At 34.1% G+C, this 21,368-nt stretch overlaps 1 protein-coding gene and 1 long non-coding RNA gene across 2 annotated transcripts; both read right to left on the bottom strand.

Annotated features, from left to right (window-relative positions):
- Positions 1–663: 663 nt before the first annotated feature.
- Positions 664–16,884, bottom strand: LOC132746200 (uncharacterized). Its single transcript, XM_060735274.1, has 2 exons — positions 16,592–16,884; positions 664–2,105 (listed from the first exon to the last, which is right to left on the bottom strand). The coding sequence occupies exons 1-2, from the start codon at positions 16,599–16,601 to the stop codon at positions 664–666; spliced, it is 1,452 nt and encodes a 483-aa protein (XP_060591257.1). The 5' UTR covers positions 16,602–16,884.
- Positions 8,635–10,456, bottom strand: LOC132746197 (uncharacterized). Its single transcript, XR_009627959.1, has 3 exons — positions 9,926–10,456; positions 9,316–9,393; positions 8,635–9,147 (listed from the first exon to the last, which is right to left on the bottom strand). It is a non-coding gene; the product is annotated as an uncharacterized LOC132746197 (long non-coding RNA).
- Positions 16,885–21,368: the final 4,484 nt, after the last annotated feature.

Below are 21,368 nucleotides of genomic sequence, written 5' to 3' on the forward strand. Positions count from 1 at the left end.
GGCGGTTATCATGGAACCTTCAATGTGACACTTCCGTGCCATTCCATGAAAAGCGGCGTATGGTCCCCAAGTAATAAAAAGCGTGTGCCCTAAACGAGAAAACAATGGGCGGAACTAAATAAAATAGAATTTTGAAAGGGGATCAGAGGTTATGAAGCCTGCGTATCACAGATAAGACGTCAAAAGACAAATTTAAAAAGCAGGCAACATATCCTAAGGGTGATTCAACATTATTCAAGTAGGAATATTGGAACCACCCAACTAGAAAATGCCAAAAAGTTGAAACTAAAAAATACCACAAGCACAACAATAATGTCGTGCTGAACGATCTTCAAGGATCGAAAATATAACATCATTGATTAAATGTACGGGGCGACTTTTTACAGCCGCCACACGGCACAAATAACACGGATGTGATCATAAAATAGATAAATAAAGAATCCCTAAAGAAAGCCCAACACGGCAAAATTGAAAATGTTGCAGGCTCGGTTTGATTGAGCCTGTTCATGGACGGTACTGGAAAGTGCAAGTTACCGTCCACGCCCCCTAGCACCGGCTTAAGCAGAATTCAACATTTAAACATGAAATGGTAGAATTTTGAATTTAGAAACATCCGCAGATGTGTTCATACGGCGGTTATCATAGAACCTTCAATGTGAACCTTCAAGTTCTATAGTCGCGTGTTTCCTTGTCTTCATTTATCACAGACATCAAATCATTTGATATTGCACACATCAGGCCAGCATTCTTTTTATTTATAAATTCACAAATTTTTGACATGTCCAGAATGTCTTGAACATTTCTACATTTTTCTACAACAGTTTTCTGAGCGTCACTTTGAGATTTTATAAATATGGCGGCAAAGAATTCTTGCACTGTTTTGTGAGAAAACGATACTTTGATAATTTCTTTGATTAAAGTTTTACTTCTACTTTCTGACAGTATTCCTGAGAGTAGACTTAATTTCATGTCGTCTGCTTTGAGATATTTTTCAGCAACTGTTCTATCAAATACAAGCGTGTTTTCCCTCTTTTCGTTAAATAATGTTTGATAAGCTAGTTCTGCTAATGATGTTATAAGACTGTAAAAATGTTTACAGAATTCATGACTTATGAAGTATTCTGGAATTTCACCAGTAGACGATTCACGAGATGGTTGAACTTCCGGGTGTTTCTTTGATGTTCTGGATAATAGAAATTCAATGATATTGCTGTAAATTTCATGTTTTGAATTTCCTATAGGAATGTTGTTGCACCATAAGCAAACTATATACATGAGGAGGAGTGGAATCACTTGCATGTGCTCTAAGCGACGGTCACGTATTAATTTATTAAAGTCCTGTCTTTTACTCTGCAATACTCTATCGTCATGGACACCGGTCATTTTCCTTATAGCATTTTCTTTTAGTTGCCGCGTAGAATCTGCACTTAATTGAACCAATTCTACTTTTTTGTTAATTTGACTTGTTTTGAGATTTGAAACTCCGAGCTTCCACGGTCGGGTTGTCGTTAGGATAACACAATTATCAGGTACGTACCGATGTGGGACTTTTTCTGTTACTTCGCCACAACTATTATCAGGGTGTGTCCATTCGTCAAGACCGTCCAATATAATCAAACATTTTTCTCTACGTAAAACTTCATCTAGAGATACAGAGGGACGTAGTTTCTTGGTAATTTGTTGTTCGATCATATCGTCAATGTTACAAACAGAGGTACAGTCTCTTAATAAAACCAAAAATAAGAACTTAAAGTCAAATAACGCCTTTAACTGGTCGTCCTTAAAACGAGGGTAGTTTTCATCACGACAATGAGCTTGGCACCAAGTGATTGCAAGATATTTTGAGAAAGCAGTTTTTCCAAAACCTGCATCAGCTGATAGATAAATTGCTTGTTGATTTCCTTTTCCGGTTGAAAACAGGTCTTTCAAAGACTTTATCGGAGTTCTTTCCTCTTCATGACGAGTTAGGGACTTCTGCTTTACGGCGACTAAATCTGGCATCACATAGAACCCAGCTAAAGGTGTCTCTATTTCTTCCAGAAGCGGTGAGAGAGGTATTGAACTACACCTTTGTCTGTAGAATTTAATCAGGTCGCCTTGAAGTTCTGAAAAGAAAGTAGAAAACAAAGTGTTAATCAGTGACAATCTTTCTATATAATATATGAAATGTTGAGGTGTTTACTAACTTCAAATTTGCATAGTTAGAAACAAGTAATGCATATGGTAAATAAGAAGTAAATAATTATGTAACATTATATAGTAATACAGATGCTATGTTTAACTTTAGCAATGCATAATTATAGCTAAACTTTGTTTTAATAATTGAATAAATTCATATACAAAATGAAGTATTTCCATCGTTATAGGACCTTCAAGTTTCTTCTATAAATACAGGATTTATTTTCATCGAGTCGCATGAACAAAAATATTCACGAGTGGCAGTAGCCACGAGTGAAATATGTTAAATTTCATACCACATGATGAAAATAAATCCTATATTTATAAAAGAAACTTGAATTTTCTGTTTATTATATACTTTTTTTCCTCATTTAGCCTATGAGTAGGAAGAGTTCCCTTTTAATTTTGTTTATTAGCTTAATTTAGAATAAAGTAGTCCGTCAAGACACCAGTGAAAATACGGAAAATACCAGTGAAAAATAATTTTTTACAGTGAAAATATGGAAAATAAAAATACGCATTTTATTTCATCAATATTTCTCAATTGTTCATTCATAAGTATATAATAAATTGTATGCTTGAAAATAAACGTTTTCCTTCTTCATTCTGAATCCAAAGAATTGGTGGGGGAGGGTGTTGATAAGCTAAAGAAGAAAATATTTCTTGATTGATTGAGTGTTTGATTGATTGATTTTCTTTAGACCGGGCGGTCAAGGATAACCTACGAAAGTGCAAGCAGTTATTTCCAGTATGGTCTTTACCTCAGCAGACTCTAGATACAGCTATGAGATACAAGGGAGTCCGAGAACCAGTCCCTAGCTCTTATTGAAAAGATCTCTTGGTTCCTTTACATGCCCAGTGTAAAGCACTGATACATGCGAGAATTACCTGGGTTTCGTACCAGTTAACCTCTAGGTAGGTGGGAAACACTGAAAATGTCTCTGAAAAATCCCAAGGGTGTTACCCAGGATCGAACCCGGAACCTCAGGAGTGACAGTCAGTGGTCTAACCAACTGAGCTATCGCGCCATTATCTTCTTTAGTTAATTGCATGAAAAAAACACCAAGAACGATATATGTTTGAACCGTTTTAAAATGATATTTTTACAGCAAAAATATGAAAACAAATCGTTATAAGGAGGGGGGATTTTTTACTCGAAACAGGAAGTAATTCCTCCTGATTTCTCCATCATTTTAATTTTGCCTAATCGGAATTCCTCGGCTATTATTCATAATCAGACCTAATACGGACTATTGTTTGATTTTATTAATCTGTCGATAGCATACTTATCACGCCCGTTTAACTCACAACGAGTGAAAAATGTCCATCGGTAAAAATGTTGTGAGCAACTTCCGTTCCTCGTTGTGAGCACCCATCTTTGACGTGTGACACGATTAACAAGGTGAGTTTTTCATAATTTTTGAAGATTACAGACATTTATGTAAAAATATCGAAATGCAGTTAGCTAGCGATGTGTTTTCCGAGTATGCACATGTAAAGATATTGCCTGTTGGTGGACAATTTGATGGAAATACCGTGCGACGCAGTCACTCGGGGTAGCTGGAAAACTGGAGACAACTTCTCTTTGGACCTAATTTAACTTTGAAAACGTCGATTCTGATGACGTTTTGTGCATTCTAACGTAAAACAGATGCCCACAAGTCTTCAGCGTAAATTATTATCTGAAAGTCTTCATAGAAACGAAGATATACCCTTTTTTGCTTTAATCCTCGTTGTGAGCACCATAACCTCGTTGTGAGCAAGACAAGCGCAGTGCTTGTCTGGTTTTTATATGTAATTCAGATGGTGAAAATATAATTTTCAATCTACCACAGCAATTAAAACGTTTTTGAACAGCAGCATTTCTTTGCACGACGTTGTGCATACCCCAAAGGGAGGCATATTAGTTTTGAACTGTCCGTCTGTCAGTCCGTCAATCTGTCCGAAAACTTTAACATTGGTCATAACTTCCTTATTAGTAAACGGATTTGATTCATATTTGAACACAACATCACTTAGCACCTTCCTACGGACCTGTATTTTTTTTTTACCTTGACCCCTGAATGGCCTTTACCTTGAAGGTCAAATTGTTCAAAAACATTTAAGATTGGCCATAATGTCCTGGCATAATGTTAAGGCACAAAACATCTTTGGACAAGGCCTTTCAACTATCCTATATTCTTTTGACCTTGACCCCTGAATGACCTTCACCTCGAAGGTCAAATTGTCCAAAAACTTAAAAATTGGTCATAACTTCCTTATAAGTATACGGATTCTACTCATATTTTGAAACAACACCCCTTTAGGCAAGACCTTCAAACTGATCTGTATTTTTTTTACCTTGTTCCGTGAATGACCTTCTAGAACATCCAAAAACTTTAACATTGGTCATAACTTCTTTATAAGTAAGTGGAATTAATTCATATTTGGACACTATGCCCCTTTGGACAAGACCTTCCAACTGACCTATATTTATTTCACCTTGACCTTGAATTACCTTCACATTGAAGATCTAATTGTTCAAAATCAAATAATCTATCTGGTCCATAAATCAAAGGACAAAGCACCAGTTCAGGGGCATTGTCAACTTACCGTGATAGTTCTTGTTTTACATAACTTGGTCAGTCTTCAGCTCAGGATAAACACATGTATGTTTGTATCACACAGATTGTGAAATTGTTGAAATATTCATAAACACCCCGTGATGTCGTGCCACACTAGAGTATACGAAATAAAATACCTGATTTATCTCCACTGATTAGTTCTTTTGTTAATCTGATGACTTGTGAATATGAAGAATAATTTTCAAAAAAATAAAAAGAAGAACTATTGCAAAGAAAAACTTTTGTACAAAAACGTTTTGATTGCTTTTGGTATATTGAAAATTGTATTCTTGCCATTTGAATTACATATTAAAACCAGACAAGCACTGCGCTTGTCTTGCTCACAACGAGGTTATGGTGCTCACAACGAGGATTAAAGCAAAAAAGAGTATATCTTCGTTTCTACGAAGACTTTCAGAGAATAATTTACGCTGAAGACTTGTGGGCATCTGTTTTACGTTAGAATGCACAAAACGTCACCAGAATCGACGTTTTCAATGTTAAATTAGGTCCAAAGAGAAGTTGTCTCCAGTTTTCCAGCTACCCCGAGTGACTGCGTCGCACGGTATTTCCATCAAATTGTCCACCAACAGGCAATATCTTTACATGTGCATACTCGGAAAACACATCGCTAGCTAACTGCATTTCGATATTTTTACATAAATGTCTGTAATCTTCAAAAATTATGAAAAACTCACCTTGTTTATCGTGTCACTCGTCATAGATGGGTGCTCACAACGAGGAACGGAAGTTGCTCACAACAGTTTTACCGATGGACATTTTTCACTCGTTGTGAGTTAAACGGGCGTGCTTATTATACGGTCAAAGCACACAATATATAGATATACTGTAGATTTTCGGCAAAGCACCTTATAACATGTGATTACATTTATTTGTTTCTGTAAAATACATGTAGTTATACTGAGCGTTTAAACGCAATAGGGAGAACTACTAGCTGGTTTGTTCTTCATATTTGCAAACACTTGGTCATTTCTATTAAAAAAAATACTTCAAAAATAAATAAAGAAAAAAAACTTTGACAAAAGTTATCCTCTGACCACTGACCACTCGTATACCAGGCAATCACCTACAGGGATAATCCTGACCAGCAAATTCTATGGGAGAAAATCTCCCCCATTAATCAAATCAATGGGATTTTTTTCAAAATAGTGAGATTTATATTTTTGCTAAAATATCGAAATTTAAGTTACTAAAAATTTAGATCAGCTGTAAAACAAAACTTTATTAATAACTACAGTTAAATTGCATATAATATCAGAACATAAAAGTACACTCAGGTACTAGGAGATTGAATTAAGTCACAATTTGCTTAGTGGTATCAGAAATGTTAATTTACACGGATTGTAAACTAGTATGAAATTTCAACACTGTCATGTCATTTAAAAGTACTTGCATGGACGATTGGAACGTCCACAGCTTGTTAGTCTGAGGACATTCAGACAATATAATAATAGATTTTCCAAAAGGTCATACATAACTTTAGAAAAAAAAGCTACAGATATTAATAAAAAAATAATGAATCCAGAATGATGTCATTTATATGCCTTTCAGTTTGATTTGCCTGCTTTTTTCTTCGAATTATAATGCGCGGTCTTTGCACAGGATATAATATTCATGTATGTTGATTGTTGTAAATTAGATGAAAGTAGGGGACGAAAGAAATCATTACTTTTTAACTAGTTAATACAGTGTAATATGCCGTTAATTTAATTAAGTATAACTCGTCGACAAAAAAACATTATTTTTACTTAAAAATACCGTTACAGTTATATATATTTATATCTGCTCTCTTTAATTTTGACAATCATTTGAAAGTGAAGATTTAATTGACGTTTGATCCCTCCTCCATCTTGCGTAATTGTTAGTTATATGTTAGCGATTTATTTGATTGGTTTAATAATGTCACTTCGATTAAAACAGGAACTCTGATTGGTTTCTCGCGTTAATCGGTAATCTCGCAACACGTGGGAGGAGTCAAATTGTTCCCTGAGTGTCTGTTAATTACACTTTATGACATGTTGGTAAACAAGCGGATTAATGACATTTCGTGTTAATTGAGATGCATGACAGTTCTTTTTCGACAAGGGTAAACAAAGCAAACACACACGACCTGTCATTCACAATTAAAAACTAGGTATTAACATATTTTCTGAAAATTACCATGCGATTTTTTCTCGCGGATACTTGAAAACAATGCGACTTTTTTATTTTTACAGCGAGAATCTCGCAAAATCGCGGTGTTGGCAAATCCCTGCACCTAACAGGATGTGATAACGACTTATATACTTTCAATACATTATTTATATATTCCATATAAATTATTAACTACATGGATATAACCAAAGTTGGATCGAATATTCAAATAAATCTTATATATAATGTATTCATATTTGACAGGTCAATAAAATCAGACTATAAAAGTATTTCTACCACGTGATTTGATATGTAAAACACAGAGTGTAATCTTTGATAAAGAATATATAATATAAATATTTGACATTCAAAAAAAGTCTGTTTCGGTACAATTTTGATTGAAAATGTCTGACAACCATGTTAAAATCAAATTATATTAACATACTGGACCCTATGTCAACAGGTTGGCATTTTGTACTTTCGATTTCTTAAAACATAAGCTTAATAATGCATTGTTAAATTTTATATCTATGAATTTACTAAATTTTGGTAGACTTATACTTGATATATTGGGAGAAAAAAGAACTTAGTCATCAACTCCCAGCATTGAATTGCTATTTACATGGTTAGTTAATTACTAGGTTAGACTGATTTACCATATACATACTATTAAAGAATGATAAATGATGTGTTTTAAAGTAGGCAAATATTCAATTACCAATTTTTATGGCCAAACACAATCACATCTTCTCGGCCCTTTCCACCAAACTTTAAGGACCTCGGACACAATTGAATATTGTGTCAGAGGGACATTAAACTGGCTTATTGAATATTTGTCTACTTTAAAACACATCATCTATCGAGTCACCCACCGTACCTGTGCTCGACCAGTCCATTGCTCGACCAATACTTCTTAATTAAAAAAAAACCCGGAGTTTGTGTGTGCTATTTATAGCTGACATTTAACCTCTACACCACGTTCAAGTTAGAACTTGACAATTTTGCAGACGATAATAAACAGTACAAAAATACATGTCTATAATAAAAGTTGCAGTAAAAAACTATTAAAAGGACTGAAATAATGATAATTTAGGGCAAATTTGGACAATGCTTTGTTAAATGTCCTTTACTCTTATGTTTTTTTATTGAGTTCCATGGGAAAGGCCCCCACAAATAATCAAAACCCGGCTTCCCATACAAGGCAATGGCTATGAACATGTAAACAGATATGGCAGCTGTCCGGACACCACTAAAGGGCAGACCAACTGAATATTACATCAAGTGTCACACTTTACTATGTTTGCAGTGATAGAATATGAGAATAAGTAATCTCAAACTCCCCAGTAAAAAAGCAAAAAGGAAAAAAAAAACTCTTTAAATCACTCTATTTGTCAATGTCTAACATTTCCTTCCTATCATAGTTATCTCCATCGTCGGATACCCACGATTGATAAACATGTAAATGTTAATGGTTCGGCCGTGGCCCAGCAGGCACATCAACGTTGTTTCAACGTTGAATTATGGTCAGATTTCAACGTTGAAATAAGGTTGGATTTATATTCGGATTTGAAAGTTGAAACAACGTTGAAATTTCAACGTTGATACAATGTTGCAGCTTCAACGTTGTTTCAACGTTGAAGTTTCAATGTCATTTCAACGTTGAAAACCCACTATACTTTAATTTTTGGATATAAAGCAAAGTAACCAAGTTTAACAAAATATCAAGACAATATTAAATACTTCAGATATTTTATTTCAAAATTACAGTTCAAGTGCAGCTTAAATTCACTTTAATAGTTTTAACAATTAAACTACAATCTGTTCTAGATCTTTCTGGGTATGTCAAGTGTTTGAGTACTTCTTTGGCTGTCTCTTAGTACTGCTTCTGCAAATAAAAATAAGACGTTTGTAGTTAAAAGTGACTTGGTCAATCTCAAATTATACTTACAATTACTCAACTTAGTGATTTGTTTTCATCTTAAAATGCTTATCTCTAATTTACATCATAAAACAGCATAGAAATTGAAACATATCTAAGTTTCATATTGACAGCAAATACTGCATATAAGACAACAAAATCTTTTTAAAAAGAAGCTATTTAAAAGTCTCACCTATGATTGGTAAGAAAAACTGCCCCCCGTCAGTTCCTTGCAGCATATTCCCCAAGAAATGAACATTCTAGGCTCTAGCTAAGACCATTTTATGCAGCATCCTGAAATCAACAAACATGTAAATTTTATATAAATAATGTTACACGAATATTCCGAAAATAATATATTTTAAGACAAGATAAATATCCAGTAGTTGAAAAATTTATACTTTGTATAGTAAAGAAATTCAAATATATAAATTAATAAGAATAAATTTCAATTTAACAAACCTGACAGTCCTTTTCATGTTGAATGTATGGTATACAGGCTACAGCTGCAATACTCTAAATTTCAACCAGGGCCAGGATCTGGAATATAAAATAATATATAATAAGATAGAAATAGATTTATTCCCCATAAATTTACGATTATTAAACTTTAACACTCAAATTTGTTATTTAACTTAATAATAATGTTTTTTTTTCAAACTAATTAACACTGTATTATACTATCACTAAATGTAAAAATAGTTATATATATTGACGAATCGTCTCAGGACGTAAATTATATGGGCCGAACTATATAGATATAAAATACTTTATATATATGTTTCAATTTTATAATTGATTAAATTCTAATTAGGATATAGTACAGATAATTGTTTAATAATATGAAAAATAAGTTAAAGAAAGACAAGATTTGTAAAATCATAAATTGCCAAGGACTTTAATAACTTCATGCTTACAAGGCCTACCGATCGCGAAAACGTGTCAAATCAACTCAATCATGTGTTTTCATCTCTCATTTATTTCATAAAGTAAATTAAAGTAGAATTGTAAGAATGAATAATAATATTTTAGAAAATAATCAGTAAACTAAAGTAAAACATTACGGTAATACCTCCGAAATCCAAATAAATTGCCAATCGTGTTGTTTTCAAATTTTCTAAACAGCGCCACCATTTGCACGAACGATAATCATAGACAACAAACAAAATCATAGACCGCAGCAATTACTTCCCCTGACCAGCGTTATTTTATAAACGGGGTTTTGACTAATACCAATTTATTAATTAATATTATTCATAAAGAACTAAAAAATAAAACAACAAAACATATTAACTAATATTTAAAGCGTTAATAGAAAGTGAAAAATTATTCCCAATTTTATTTGTTTCAGCGCTAATTTTGAATAGATCTATACGGAAAAAGATTGTGACGCAAATTTTCCTGACAGAAATCACTTACAGACTAATTCAATAAAGGAATAATAACACAAAATTAGTGGTATAAAAGTTTATATAATGATTAAACTAAATGTAAAACTTCGACCATAAACAACGTTGAATCAACGTTGTATATACATTGGCTATATATCCGTATGGTCGTCCATAGTTGAATATTGGTTGAACAACGTCACGACCATATTTCAACGTTGTTAAAACGTTGAAACAACGTCGAGTGCCTGCTGGGGGGTATCCGACGATGAGTTATCTCATATTTACATCCATACACACATAAATGTTCCAAAATAGATTTGAAATAAAATTGTTAAACACAAAAAGTCATATCTGTTTTTTTCAAATAAAAATAAAACAACCTGGTCGAGCACAGGTTACGTTGCTTTAAAAATATAGTGGTTTTAGGCCCTATGTACAACTCCTTGGTAAATGGTATCCTGATCTGTATCATTAAAACGCTTTTGTTTATTATGAGTTTTGAAGGCTTAGCTTTGTAACAAAAATAAGTTTTCCGAGCAATCTTTTTGTTTTGAAAGAGTTTTTATGTGATTTTGTGAAATACTGGTTGAGCACTGGTCCGGTGACTCTAACATATTTCATGTTTATCCTTCATTATCTGATATTTGACATTTTTCATGCATAATATTTAATGTTAAAATATGAAATGTTGAATAACCTTTTTCACGGCTAATTATTAAAATCAAGCCACCTGCATGTTTGAACTCAAGCTCACTAGACTTTGTTTTTTCAGAGTATAACTCGGCTTTCAAATATAAATGAGTGGAAAATGTCTAAACGAAGTTGACTATAATCATATATAACATCATAAGTCACCAATAATTTGAAATAAAATAAAACAATAAAGTGTCGTCTGCTTTCACTTCCGTGACAAATTAACATATTGTAAAGACATTTTTTAAAACATTCGAAATATAGAATAAATACATTTCCAATAAATCAAAATCTTACCATTCTATCACTATACTTCTAAAGAATTTGCATCAAAAGCAAAAACAAACATAAAAGAAAAGTGTTTTAAAAAAATGTTCCATCTCTGGTGAATATACGCGGACAACTGAAACAAACATATATCTATAAATAGAAATTTATTACTTTTTGACAGGATTAAAGGTAAAACAGTGCATATTATCACGGGGGAGGAACGGTTACACGGAGGATTGAGTAATTACGATAACTGTCACGGAGTTTATGGAACTTTTCATATGTGATCTTCTTCGTTGCCATACCTTATTACCTAATTATAATGGAAAGTTGCAAATGTAATGCTTATAGATTACCCGATTTTCTAAATGTCACGGTCGGAGTTCTGGCGATAACTCTGAAAATGTCCTAGAGTTCTTATGATAACTTTTGTTACTGCCAGTATGTTTCAAAATTGTGCGATGTTACGGCACGTTTTAGTAATTTTATTTGTCAATAAGTGTTAATCATTATGAAGCGTAAAGTACGTAGAACGCTTATCATTTGCACAAGCATTTGGTTATATAAGGTTGGTTTTGGCTGAACTTCAGTTCAAAAGATAGGTTTTACTTATCTCCGTTTCTTTTTTTCAATTTATAGAATGTTTTGCTAACACATGTTTTGTAAACTGAAAAAAAGGCTAAATATAGAAGATTAACTTACAAGATAAAAATATGCTTTGAATTCAATACTGGCAGTTTAAGAGAACATTAAGTTACAATATGTTATTGGTCTGCCGAAACAAATTGCATGTAAATGGTTTGCAGCAAAATATGAAGTAGTACCTGCCTACATACCTACCCACCTGCATGCCTACCTACCTGACTTCCTACCTGTATGACTACCTACCTGCATGCCTACCTACCTACCTGACTGCATACCTGCCTGCCTACCTACCTACCTGACTGCACACCTGCCTACCTACGTACCTACCTGCCTGCCTACATACCTGACTGCCAATCTGCTTGCCTGCCTGCCTACCTACCTACATACTTGTTTACCTGACTGCCTACCTACCTGCCTGTCCACCTACCTACCTGCCTGCCTGCCTACCTGACTGCCTGTCTGCCTTCCCACCTACCTACCTACGTGCCTTCCTACCTACGTGCCTTCCTACCTACTTACCTACCTGACTGCCTATACCTACTTTGCCACCTAAGCCCTCCCCCCTACCGGTAACAAATATCATGCTCCTTCAGCATAATCTTTATATACTTAATTCAAACAAACCGAAAAGGAAGTGACGTTATGTCAGTGAGCGACGTCCGTCATGTCGTTGTATGTCGTCGTCCGCATCATTCGTTTATTCGTTATTCACTTAATCTTTATATACTTAATTCAAACAAACCGAAAAGGAAGTGACGTTATGTCAGTGAGCGACGCCCGTCATGTCGTTGTATGTCGTCTTCCGCGTTATTCGTTTATTCGTTATTTACTTAATTAATCTTTATATACTTAATTCAAACAAAACGAAAAGGAAGTGACGTTATGTCAGTGAGCGACGTCCGTCGTGTCGTTGTATGTCGTCGTCCGCATCATTCGTTTATTCGTTATTCACTTAATCTTTATATACTTAATTCAAACAAACCAAAAAGGAAGTGACGTTATGTCAGTGAGCGACGCCCGTCATGACGTTGTATGTCGTCTTCCGCGTTATTCGTTAGTGTTTACTCCATTAGGTCGCGGATATGCCTTTAACATATTTTTCACAGATTTTCGATTGTTTTTCTGAATTGCCCGGTCCCGTACAGTTTTCGTGCACTGCAGATGTTGTCGTGAGAGTAATTGATAAAAAGCATGAATTATATATCACTTGAAGGTGAAATCTGTCTCAAATAAGAAAACAAAAGAAAAAGACCGTGTGACCGGCGTGTCGTGAAAACGACTCATTAAACAGTTACCTTAGTAACGTAAAACCGGCGCACGACAAAAAATTGGGTATCCTTTAAGCACTACAATTAAACGTCAAAATTCAGGGAAACTGTGTTTACGTATTCCTGACGTCACTAGAAAATATGACGTCATTTGCCCTATTGTAACTTTTCCGTGTGGTCGTCAAAGAAATGGGAGTATAACGGGAAAACGTTGGATATTGTAGATACATTTAATTATCTTGGAACTGTATTTGGTTCAAATGGTAATTTTAACTGTAATCAACAATTGTTAAAAAAGCTATGAATTTGTTAAACTATAATATCCGTGAATTTGATTTTACTCTTAAAGTTCAATGTCAGCTGTTTGACTCATTTGTAACATCTATATTAAGTTATGCAGCTGAAGTGTGGGGTAATTCAAAAGCTAAAGAAATTGAACGAGTGCAGTTAAAGTTTTGTAAAAGACTTCTTAATGTTAAAATGTCAGTAAGTAATGTGTCTGTATATGGAGAGCTAGGGCGCTATCCGCTTTATATAAATCGTTTTGTTAAGATATTCAAGTTCTGGATAAAAGTTTTAAATTCCGATAATTGTATCATTAAAAACGTTTATAAGGAGCTGTTTAATGATGCTATTCATGGTAAAAAGAACTGGGCATATAAGTTAAAAATTTTATTAGAAAACTATGGATATGGATATCTTTGGGAAATACAGGACAGTATTATTGACGGTAAAAGTTTGATTCCGTGTTTTAAACAAAGAGTGATTGACTGTTTTCTTCAGGAATGGAGAAGTGATATCGATAGCAAACCTGTATTATTGGTATATAAACATGTTAAAGAGAATTTCGAATATGAACCTTATTTAGACTTGTTGAACAAATCACAGAGACTTTTCATAACAAGAATGAGAACATCTGCGCACTGTTTACGCATAGAAACCGGGCGTTATGGACATAATAGAATAGACAGAGAATATAGACTGTGTCAAATTTGTGAAAATGGCGAGATTGAGGACGAATATCACTTTATGCTTAAATGTGCGAGATACAGAGTCATTAGAAAACGATATATTAATGAATATTTTTCACTACGACCAAGTATGTTTAAGCTAATTGAACTGCTAAGATCTGTGAATCACAAGACAATGACAAATTTGGTGATGTTCATCAAATGTGCACTTAAAATTCGAGAAAACATGCTACGACAAAATGACTTTTCATAAACTCTATATTAAAATTTATTGCCGACTGTTTAATGAGTTAATTAATTTGCTTGTCAACACATACCTTCATTTACGTAAATAATATTTATATTCATATTAATTTTATTATTTATTTGACATGACCTTTATATGTAATGCATGTATAGATGATAAACTATGTTTAAATCTAAAATCTAATAAACAATATGTTCTGTTCTGTTCTGTTCATAATTTAGTTTGGTACACAACTGGTACTCTTTCCTATGATTATATTTTTCCACACATCAAAAAACAGCTGAAGTGATGGATGTTCAAAACACTTCATGCTCTTCAAAATGCAGTGGTCTGAATCATTTGTACAATTCCAAGTGACCTTTACAGGGTCACATTTAAGAAATGGGTTGACCGCAACATGCGATGCATCGAATGTAATGGGGAATACTTAAAAAGTTGTTAAAACGTGTATGACGCTGTAACATTATGACGGTGACTTGGACGTCATACGTTTAACGCGCGCCATTGCAGCTGTGATTGTATTATAATCTTTTATTGCTTGTAAAGTGGCATTTCCTTTTTATGTCATAATTTGTTTTACTGTCAAAAGAGGAATGATTGATGCAAAGTATTTTGTAGTTTGTTCTTATGCAACCCACATGTGCACAAATAAATTGGACAACCCTCGTATATTTTAAACAGTTTATATTTTGTCATAATTTGTTTTACTGTCAAAAGAGGAATGATTGATGCAAAGTATTTTGTAGTTTGTTCTTATGCAACCCACATGTGCACAAATATATTGGACAACCCTCGTATATTTTAGACAGTTTATATTTTATAACCTAATATTTTTTATATAATTATTATTATTATTATTATCATCATTATTATTATTATTGTTATTATTATTATTATTAGTAGTAGTAGTAGTAGTAGTAGTAGTAGTAGTAGTAGTAGTAGTAGTATTAGTATTAGTATTAGTATTAGTATTATTATTATTATTATTATTATTATTTGTATTACATTTCTATCAGTTTTTGATTAATTGCCATCTAATAGTCGATATTTTAAAAAATATAACTAATTCACCTCTACGTAACTTTTACACATTATGGATCTCCGTAAGAAAAAAATATTTTATATTGATGTATACATCCTTTTAACTCCAACTATTTCTCGTTAAACAATGTTTAAGCATGACATATTTTCATTTATTGGAAGCTCATTTTATTCTAGTAGGGATGCTGTGGAATTTTCCTGTAATTTATTGATACAAGACATTAGCAAACTTGTATATCACGTAACATTCTATTAAAATAATTTCATGTCTTCAATTATAATGTTTCGGCCGGTGAAGAAATCGTGTGTACATAAAAAAAAACAAAAATTACCGTCTAGCGGGAATCACACTCGAAATTTTCTTACTCATCGGATGACAGAGTAAGGAATACTCCAACAAAACATTAACAACAACATATTCACACCGTATTACCGGCGCCAGTGATAGCAGATAGCTGAAATTTACCGCTCGGTACAGGTAAGTTATACATTTGGTTGTATTATGATTTTACACAACAACGACCTATTTTATTGCTATGAAACTATTGCCCATTGACTGGAGATACTATAACGTGAAAATGTCTGTTTTTTGTTCAAACTATCTAAAGTTTTAACCAAATGGCAGAATTTCATGTTTTAAATATAAACGTTTATCCATTGGGGTCACGCAAGCCAAATACAGCATTTTTTCTTCGATCGGACCAGATTGAACGTCTATAAAACTTTTAAGAAAAGACTCACGGGGTAAGTATTTGGCTTGCGTGACCCCTATGGATGAATGTCTATATTTATAACACGAAATCCTGCCATTTAGTTAAAACTTTAGATATTTTGAACAAAAAACAGACATTTTCATGGATTTTTCCGCAGCTGTCACCTTTAACCTGCTCAAAATAGTCTAAAAGCAGGAGAAACGAGTCCAAAATTACCTAATAGTATCTCCAGTCAATGGACAATAGTTTCATAGCAATAAAATGGGTCATATTTGTGTAATATAATAATACCAAGAAATAAGGACCACCCAAAGAGAGAACATGCATGGCCTTTAATGACAAAAGGTATTTATTCTGAATATACATTTTTCAATGAAAGTTTCTCAAAAGTGGTCTTTAACTACACGGTGGTCTTAAATCGGAGGATGTCTCTCTTAATTGTTTGACTGTATCTCAATTCTGGAAAGTCAAATGCATAGCGTATTTAAGTACATCTTACTTGTTTTCATCCGGTTATAACGTATCCACTCATCTCGCTCGAACTCGGAGGGCCTGTGCAAATTTGTTCGAGAGATCGGTAGTTTGAGCCAACCGAGGTTGAACTATTATTACGTTGATCATATGCCTAAAGGTTTTCCTAGCTTACATCCGTCGAAAGATAAATACGTCAATGAAATTGTTTGTTAGTACATCTGTTCGTCGCATATTTCATATTCAGAATTATTATCCCAGTGTTTTAATTAAGTATTAACGGTACGCTGTGTTAATCTATGTTCATGCATATTGCAATTGGTTGAGTTCGAATTGGCAATCACACCAAACTTGTTGAACAATGTTCAAAATATACTTATATGTTTATAATAGGATGAATTCAATTTTAAATAATAAATAACTGAAATATTTATTTAAAACATTTACAGCAGCATCTATTTGAAGTCATCATTTAATAAATAAATACACATACAAGTATCATTCTATAAATAGATAACACTGTTAAGGATTCCTTTTTCATGAACCACGGTTGTAATTAAAGCCGTCCGGGTAAACGTCATTCTTTATTGGCATGCATATTTCACTTATTTCACGAGTTATTTTCTTTTAATCGTTACCATAAACGGCAAATCAACAATATTATCATAACAAACAAATCGGTTACAACACCTCTTATTTTGTATCAATTTACCTTAATTACCTTTGTCACGATCACGAGGTGTTAAAAACATGTGTCGCCGACTGTCATTTATTTAGGACATACCGACTTGTCTTATTGTGTTCGACCGAAAAGGTGTGATTTTCACTATATTTCTGTCGAAGGGACCAGAGATCAGGTTCGAGAGTTCGAGCGATCGGTGTTCGAGCGATCCGAGGTAGAACAATATATATTATATAGGAATTTTGCCGGGACTGGGCGATGAATTCGAGCGAAGGGAGGTATTCGAGCGATCCGAGTTCTAGCGAACGAAGTTTAACTGTACTATTATACTATTATATTAGTGTCTATTTGGAAAGGGCTGAAGATTGGTGATCAGTTATTATTATGAATATGCACCACTCAACCCTACACCCTGAGAACAGCGGGGAGGGGGCATTGACTTTAAACCAAGCCGATCACTGGTTAAATCTTCGCCCTGCGGGGGATACTCAGATAACAACATTCCTGCCTTATGCCCCGGAACAATGCAAACATCAGAACACGATTCTTTTTTTACCCGCACTCCCCCGTGGGCAAGAGAGGTGGTTACAAATGTATTACAATAATGCACAGCAAAAGATCTAAAAAAGGTTCCTTATATTCCACTGATTTAGAAAAAAATGCTTAAAGCTAAGCTTTGAAGGATTTTTATGAAAATTGGGTCAATTCTTTAGCACATCCAGATAATGTGCAGAACTTATATGCCAAATGTGCCTGCTCAAGGTCGGGGGACACACCTTCAGGTCAAAGGATTAAGACTTGGGTTTCATGTCCGCTCCTTATCTTCAAAACCCCATAAAGGATTTTCAGGCACTTTGTGTAAAATGTTAACCACATCGAGACAATATGCAGAACCTTTCTTTGGGTTAAAGCGGACTATATATATACTAAAAGTGTTGTTATTTTTTTTGATACCTCCAAAATGAAAATGTTGGTATTTGCAAATGGGGTACTGTTATTTACAGATGGCGAAGTGTTTAAAAATGGTGTTTTAAAAATGGCGTAATTATCCAAACCTCTACTTTGCAAATTGCGTCATGTAAAAATATGTACGAAAAAAAAAACATAAATAAAATATGTACAAAAAACTAAAATAAAATATGTATGCAAAACTAAAAACGAATATGTATGCAAAACTAAAAAAAAAGTATGTATTCAAAACTTAAAAAAAAATATGTACGACAAACAAACAAAAAAACTGTACGAAAAACAAAAAAAAAGTATAAAAAAATGCAAATGTCACCGTTCAAAATACTCTAGTACAGAAATTGTGATTTCCTAAAATTAAAAGATGCTGCGAAAAATGTCCCGTTTGGCAGTCATTTACTTGATAACTTTTGGTGCCATATTGAGCCCAATTTTAAATATGTTGGGAATGAAATAACATGCAGTTAATATTTTTTTCCAAAGAACTATAAATATACTCTATTGCAATGTTCTGGTGAAACATCAAGTTTTTCGATCGGACTATAAATAGTGATTTTTACAAATACATTATTAAGCTTATCAACAAACTTAAGGGTTTTTGTAAGCTCCGTAACAACCGTTCGCCAGAGGCTTTTTTTAATGGGAAATCTTACATACTTCGTTAGAAAGAGCAAACATGAATTTTATAATGTTAAAATAATGGTATCAGAGAAATGTAAGATGCTTGTTACCTGAATAAAGTAGCGATAAATGTGAGATTATTTGTCATAAAAGTAGTCAAAACAATGTAGTATTTGACTTCCATATAAAATACTAATTCACTATAACTGTACTCATCATTGCCAAAAAGCAACAGATGAAAAAGATGGTTCAGGTAATTGGCCAATGTGTATTTTTTGGATAATATAGAAGAACATCAAAATAAACAAGAGGGCCATGATGGCCCTGAGGTCGCTCACCTGTATATAGGCCCCCCGGACCCCCCCCCCAAACGTTACAGGGCCAATTTAACCCAAGGGCTTTAAACCCGACAATATGCGCCAGAGCACTTGATGACAAAGCTTCTGTGAAAGTTTGGTCAAAATCCGTTGAGAAATGTAGGCGGAGTTGCGCACAGAAGAAATTGTTTACGCCCGCCCGCCCGCCCGCCCGCCCACCCGTCCGCCCATCCGCCCGCCGACATACCTCAATCTAATAACCAGTTTTTTCCTTCGGAAAACCTGGTTAACAATGACACCCCTGGGGCCGGGCCAGTTTTGACCCCAGGGCTTTTATTTGAACAAACTTTGTAGACACTTACTAGAAGATGTTTGATGCTTAATATCTAAACTCTAGCTATTTGGGTTTTTTCAAAGAAGATTTTACGTTTTTGCTATACACATATCAAGAAAATCAATGACCCCTGGGGCAGGGCCAATTTTGACCCCAGGTCTTTTATTTGAACAAACTTTGTAGACACTCACTAAAAGATGTTTCATGCTTAATATCTTAACTTTAGCTATTTGGGTTTTTTCAAAGAAGATTTTTTAAGTTTTTGCTATATGCATATAAAGAAAATCAATGACCCCCGGGGCGGTGCCAATTTTGACCCCAGGGCTTTTATTTGAACAAACTTGGTAGACACCTATTAGAACATGTTTGATGCTATATATCTTAGCCATAGCTCTTTGAGTTCTTTAAAAGAAGATTTTTAAGTTTTTACTATATGCATATAGGGAAAATAAATGACCCCCTGGGGCGGGGCCAATTTTGACCCCAGGGCTTTTATTTGAACAAACTTGGTACACACTTATTAGAACATGTTTCATGCTAAATATCTTAGCTCTAACTCTTTTTGTTCTTTAAAAGAAGATTTTTTAAGTTTTTACTATTTGCATATAGGGAAAATCAATGACCCCCTGGGGCGGGGCCAATTTTGACCCCAGGGCTTTTATTTGAACAAACTTGGTAGAGACCTATTAGAACATGTTTGATGCTCAATATCTTAGCCATAGTTCTTTGAGTTCTTTAAAAGAAGATTTTTTAAGTTTTTACTTTTTGCATATAGGGAAAATCAATGACCCCCTGGGGCGGGGCCAATTTTGACCCCAGGGCTTTTATTTGAACAAACTTGGTAGACACCCATTAGAACATGTTTCATGCTAAATATCTTAGCTCTAGCTCTTTGGGTTCTTTAAAAGAAGATTTTTTAAGTTTTTACTATATGCATATAGGGAAAAATCAATGACCCCCTTGGGCGGGGCCAATTTTGACCCCAGGGCTTTTATTTGAACAAACTTGGTAGACACTCACTAGAAGATGTTTCATGCCAAATATCTAAGCTCTAGCTCTTATGGTTTTTTAAAAGAAGATATTTAAAGTTTTTTCGCATGGAATTAAATTCTTTGAACAATTTTTAAAGGTGACCACCAAAGGAACATTCCTGTGAAGTTTGGATGAAATTGGCTTAGTGGTTTATGAGGAGATGTCATTTAAAGTAAAAGTTTACGGACGGACGACGGACGGACGCCGGACGAAAAGCGATCACAAAAGCTCACCCTGTCACTTTGTGACAGGTGAGCTAAAAACGGGAAAATAATCCATTTAGCTTTAAAACAATGGAGTTAATGAAAGGTGTACATTCTTTTAAAATAAATGGAAAATTTGAGAAAAAAAAATATTTTAAGCTTAATAATTGATACAAATTCTTATTAGGTGATTTATTTGGTAAAAGTTTTTCACTTCCTAATCAAGACCATTTAAATCCCTATTGATTCTACTATAATCCAGGGCACATTTTTGCGTCTTTTTAATACCTTGATTTTTGTTAACCATTCGCTTTGACTACAATAAATTATTTAAAACATTATGAACATTAATTTTCTATGACCCCAAAGTGCGGTCGTTTGCCTGATGTTAAAAAATGCATATGTACCTGTTTAACGCACTTTGGGGTCGAAATTGGACCCCAAAGTGCGTAACGCACTCTGGGGTCGGACCCCAAAGTACGTAACGCACTTTGGGGTTGAACCCCAAAGTGCGTTTGACCCCAAAGTGCGGTGTTACAGCGCTCAGCGGGGGACCATGACTGCATTAACATTGCTCTCTAACCCTGAGAAACTCGAGGACAAATTTCAATATAGCGGGGGAGTATTATAAGAATCTTACACTGGCTGCC

The sequence above is a fragment of the Ruditapes philippinarum genome, unplaced genomic scaffold, assembly GCF_026571515.1.
Source record: "Ruditapes philippinarum isolate M1 unplaced genomic scaffold, ASM2657151v2 ctg3379_1_1_1_1, whole genome shotgun sequence".
NCBI classification, from domain to species: domain Eukaryota; kingdom Metazoa; phylum Mollusca; class Bivalvia; order Venerida; family Veneridae; genus Ruditapes; species Ruditapes philippinarum.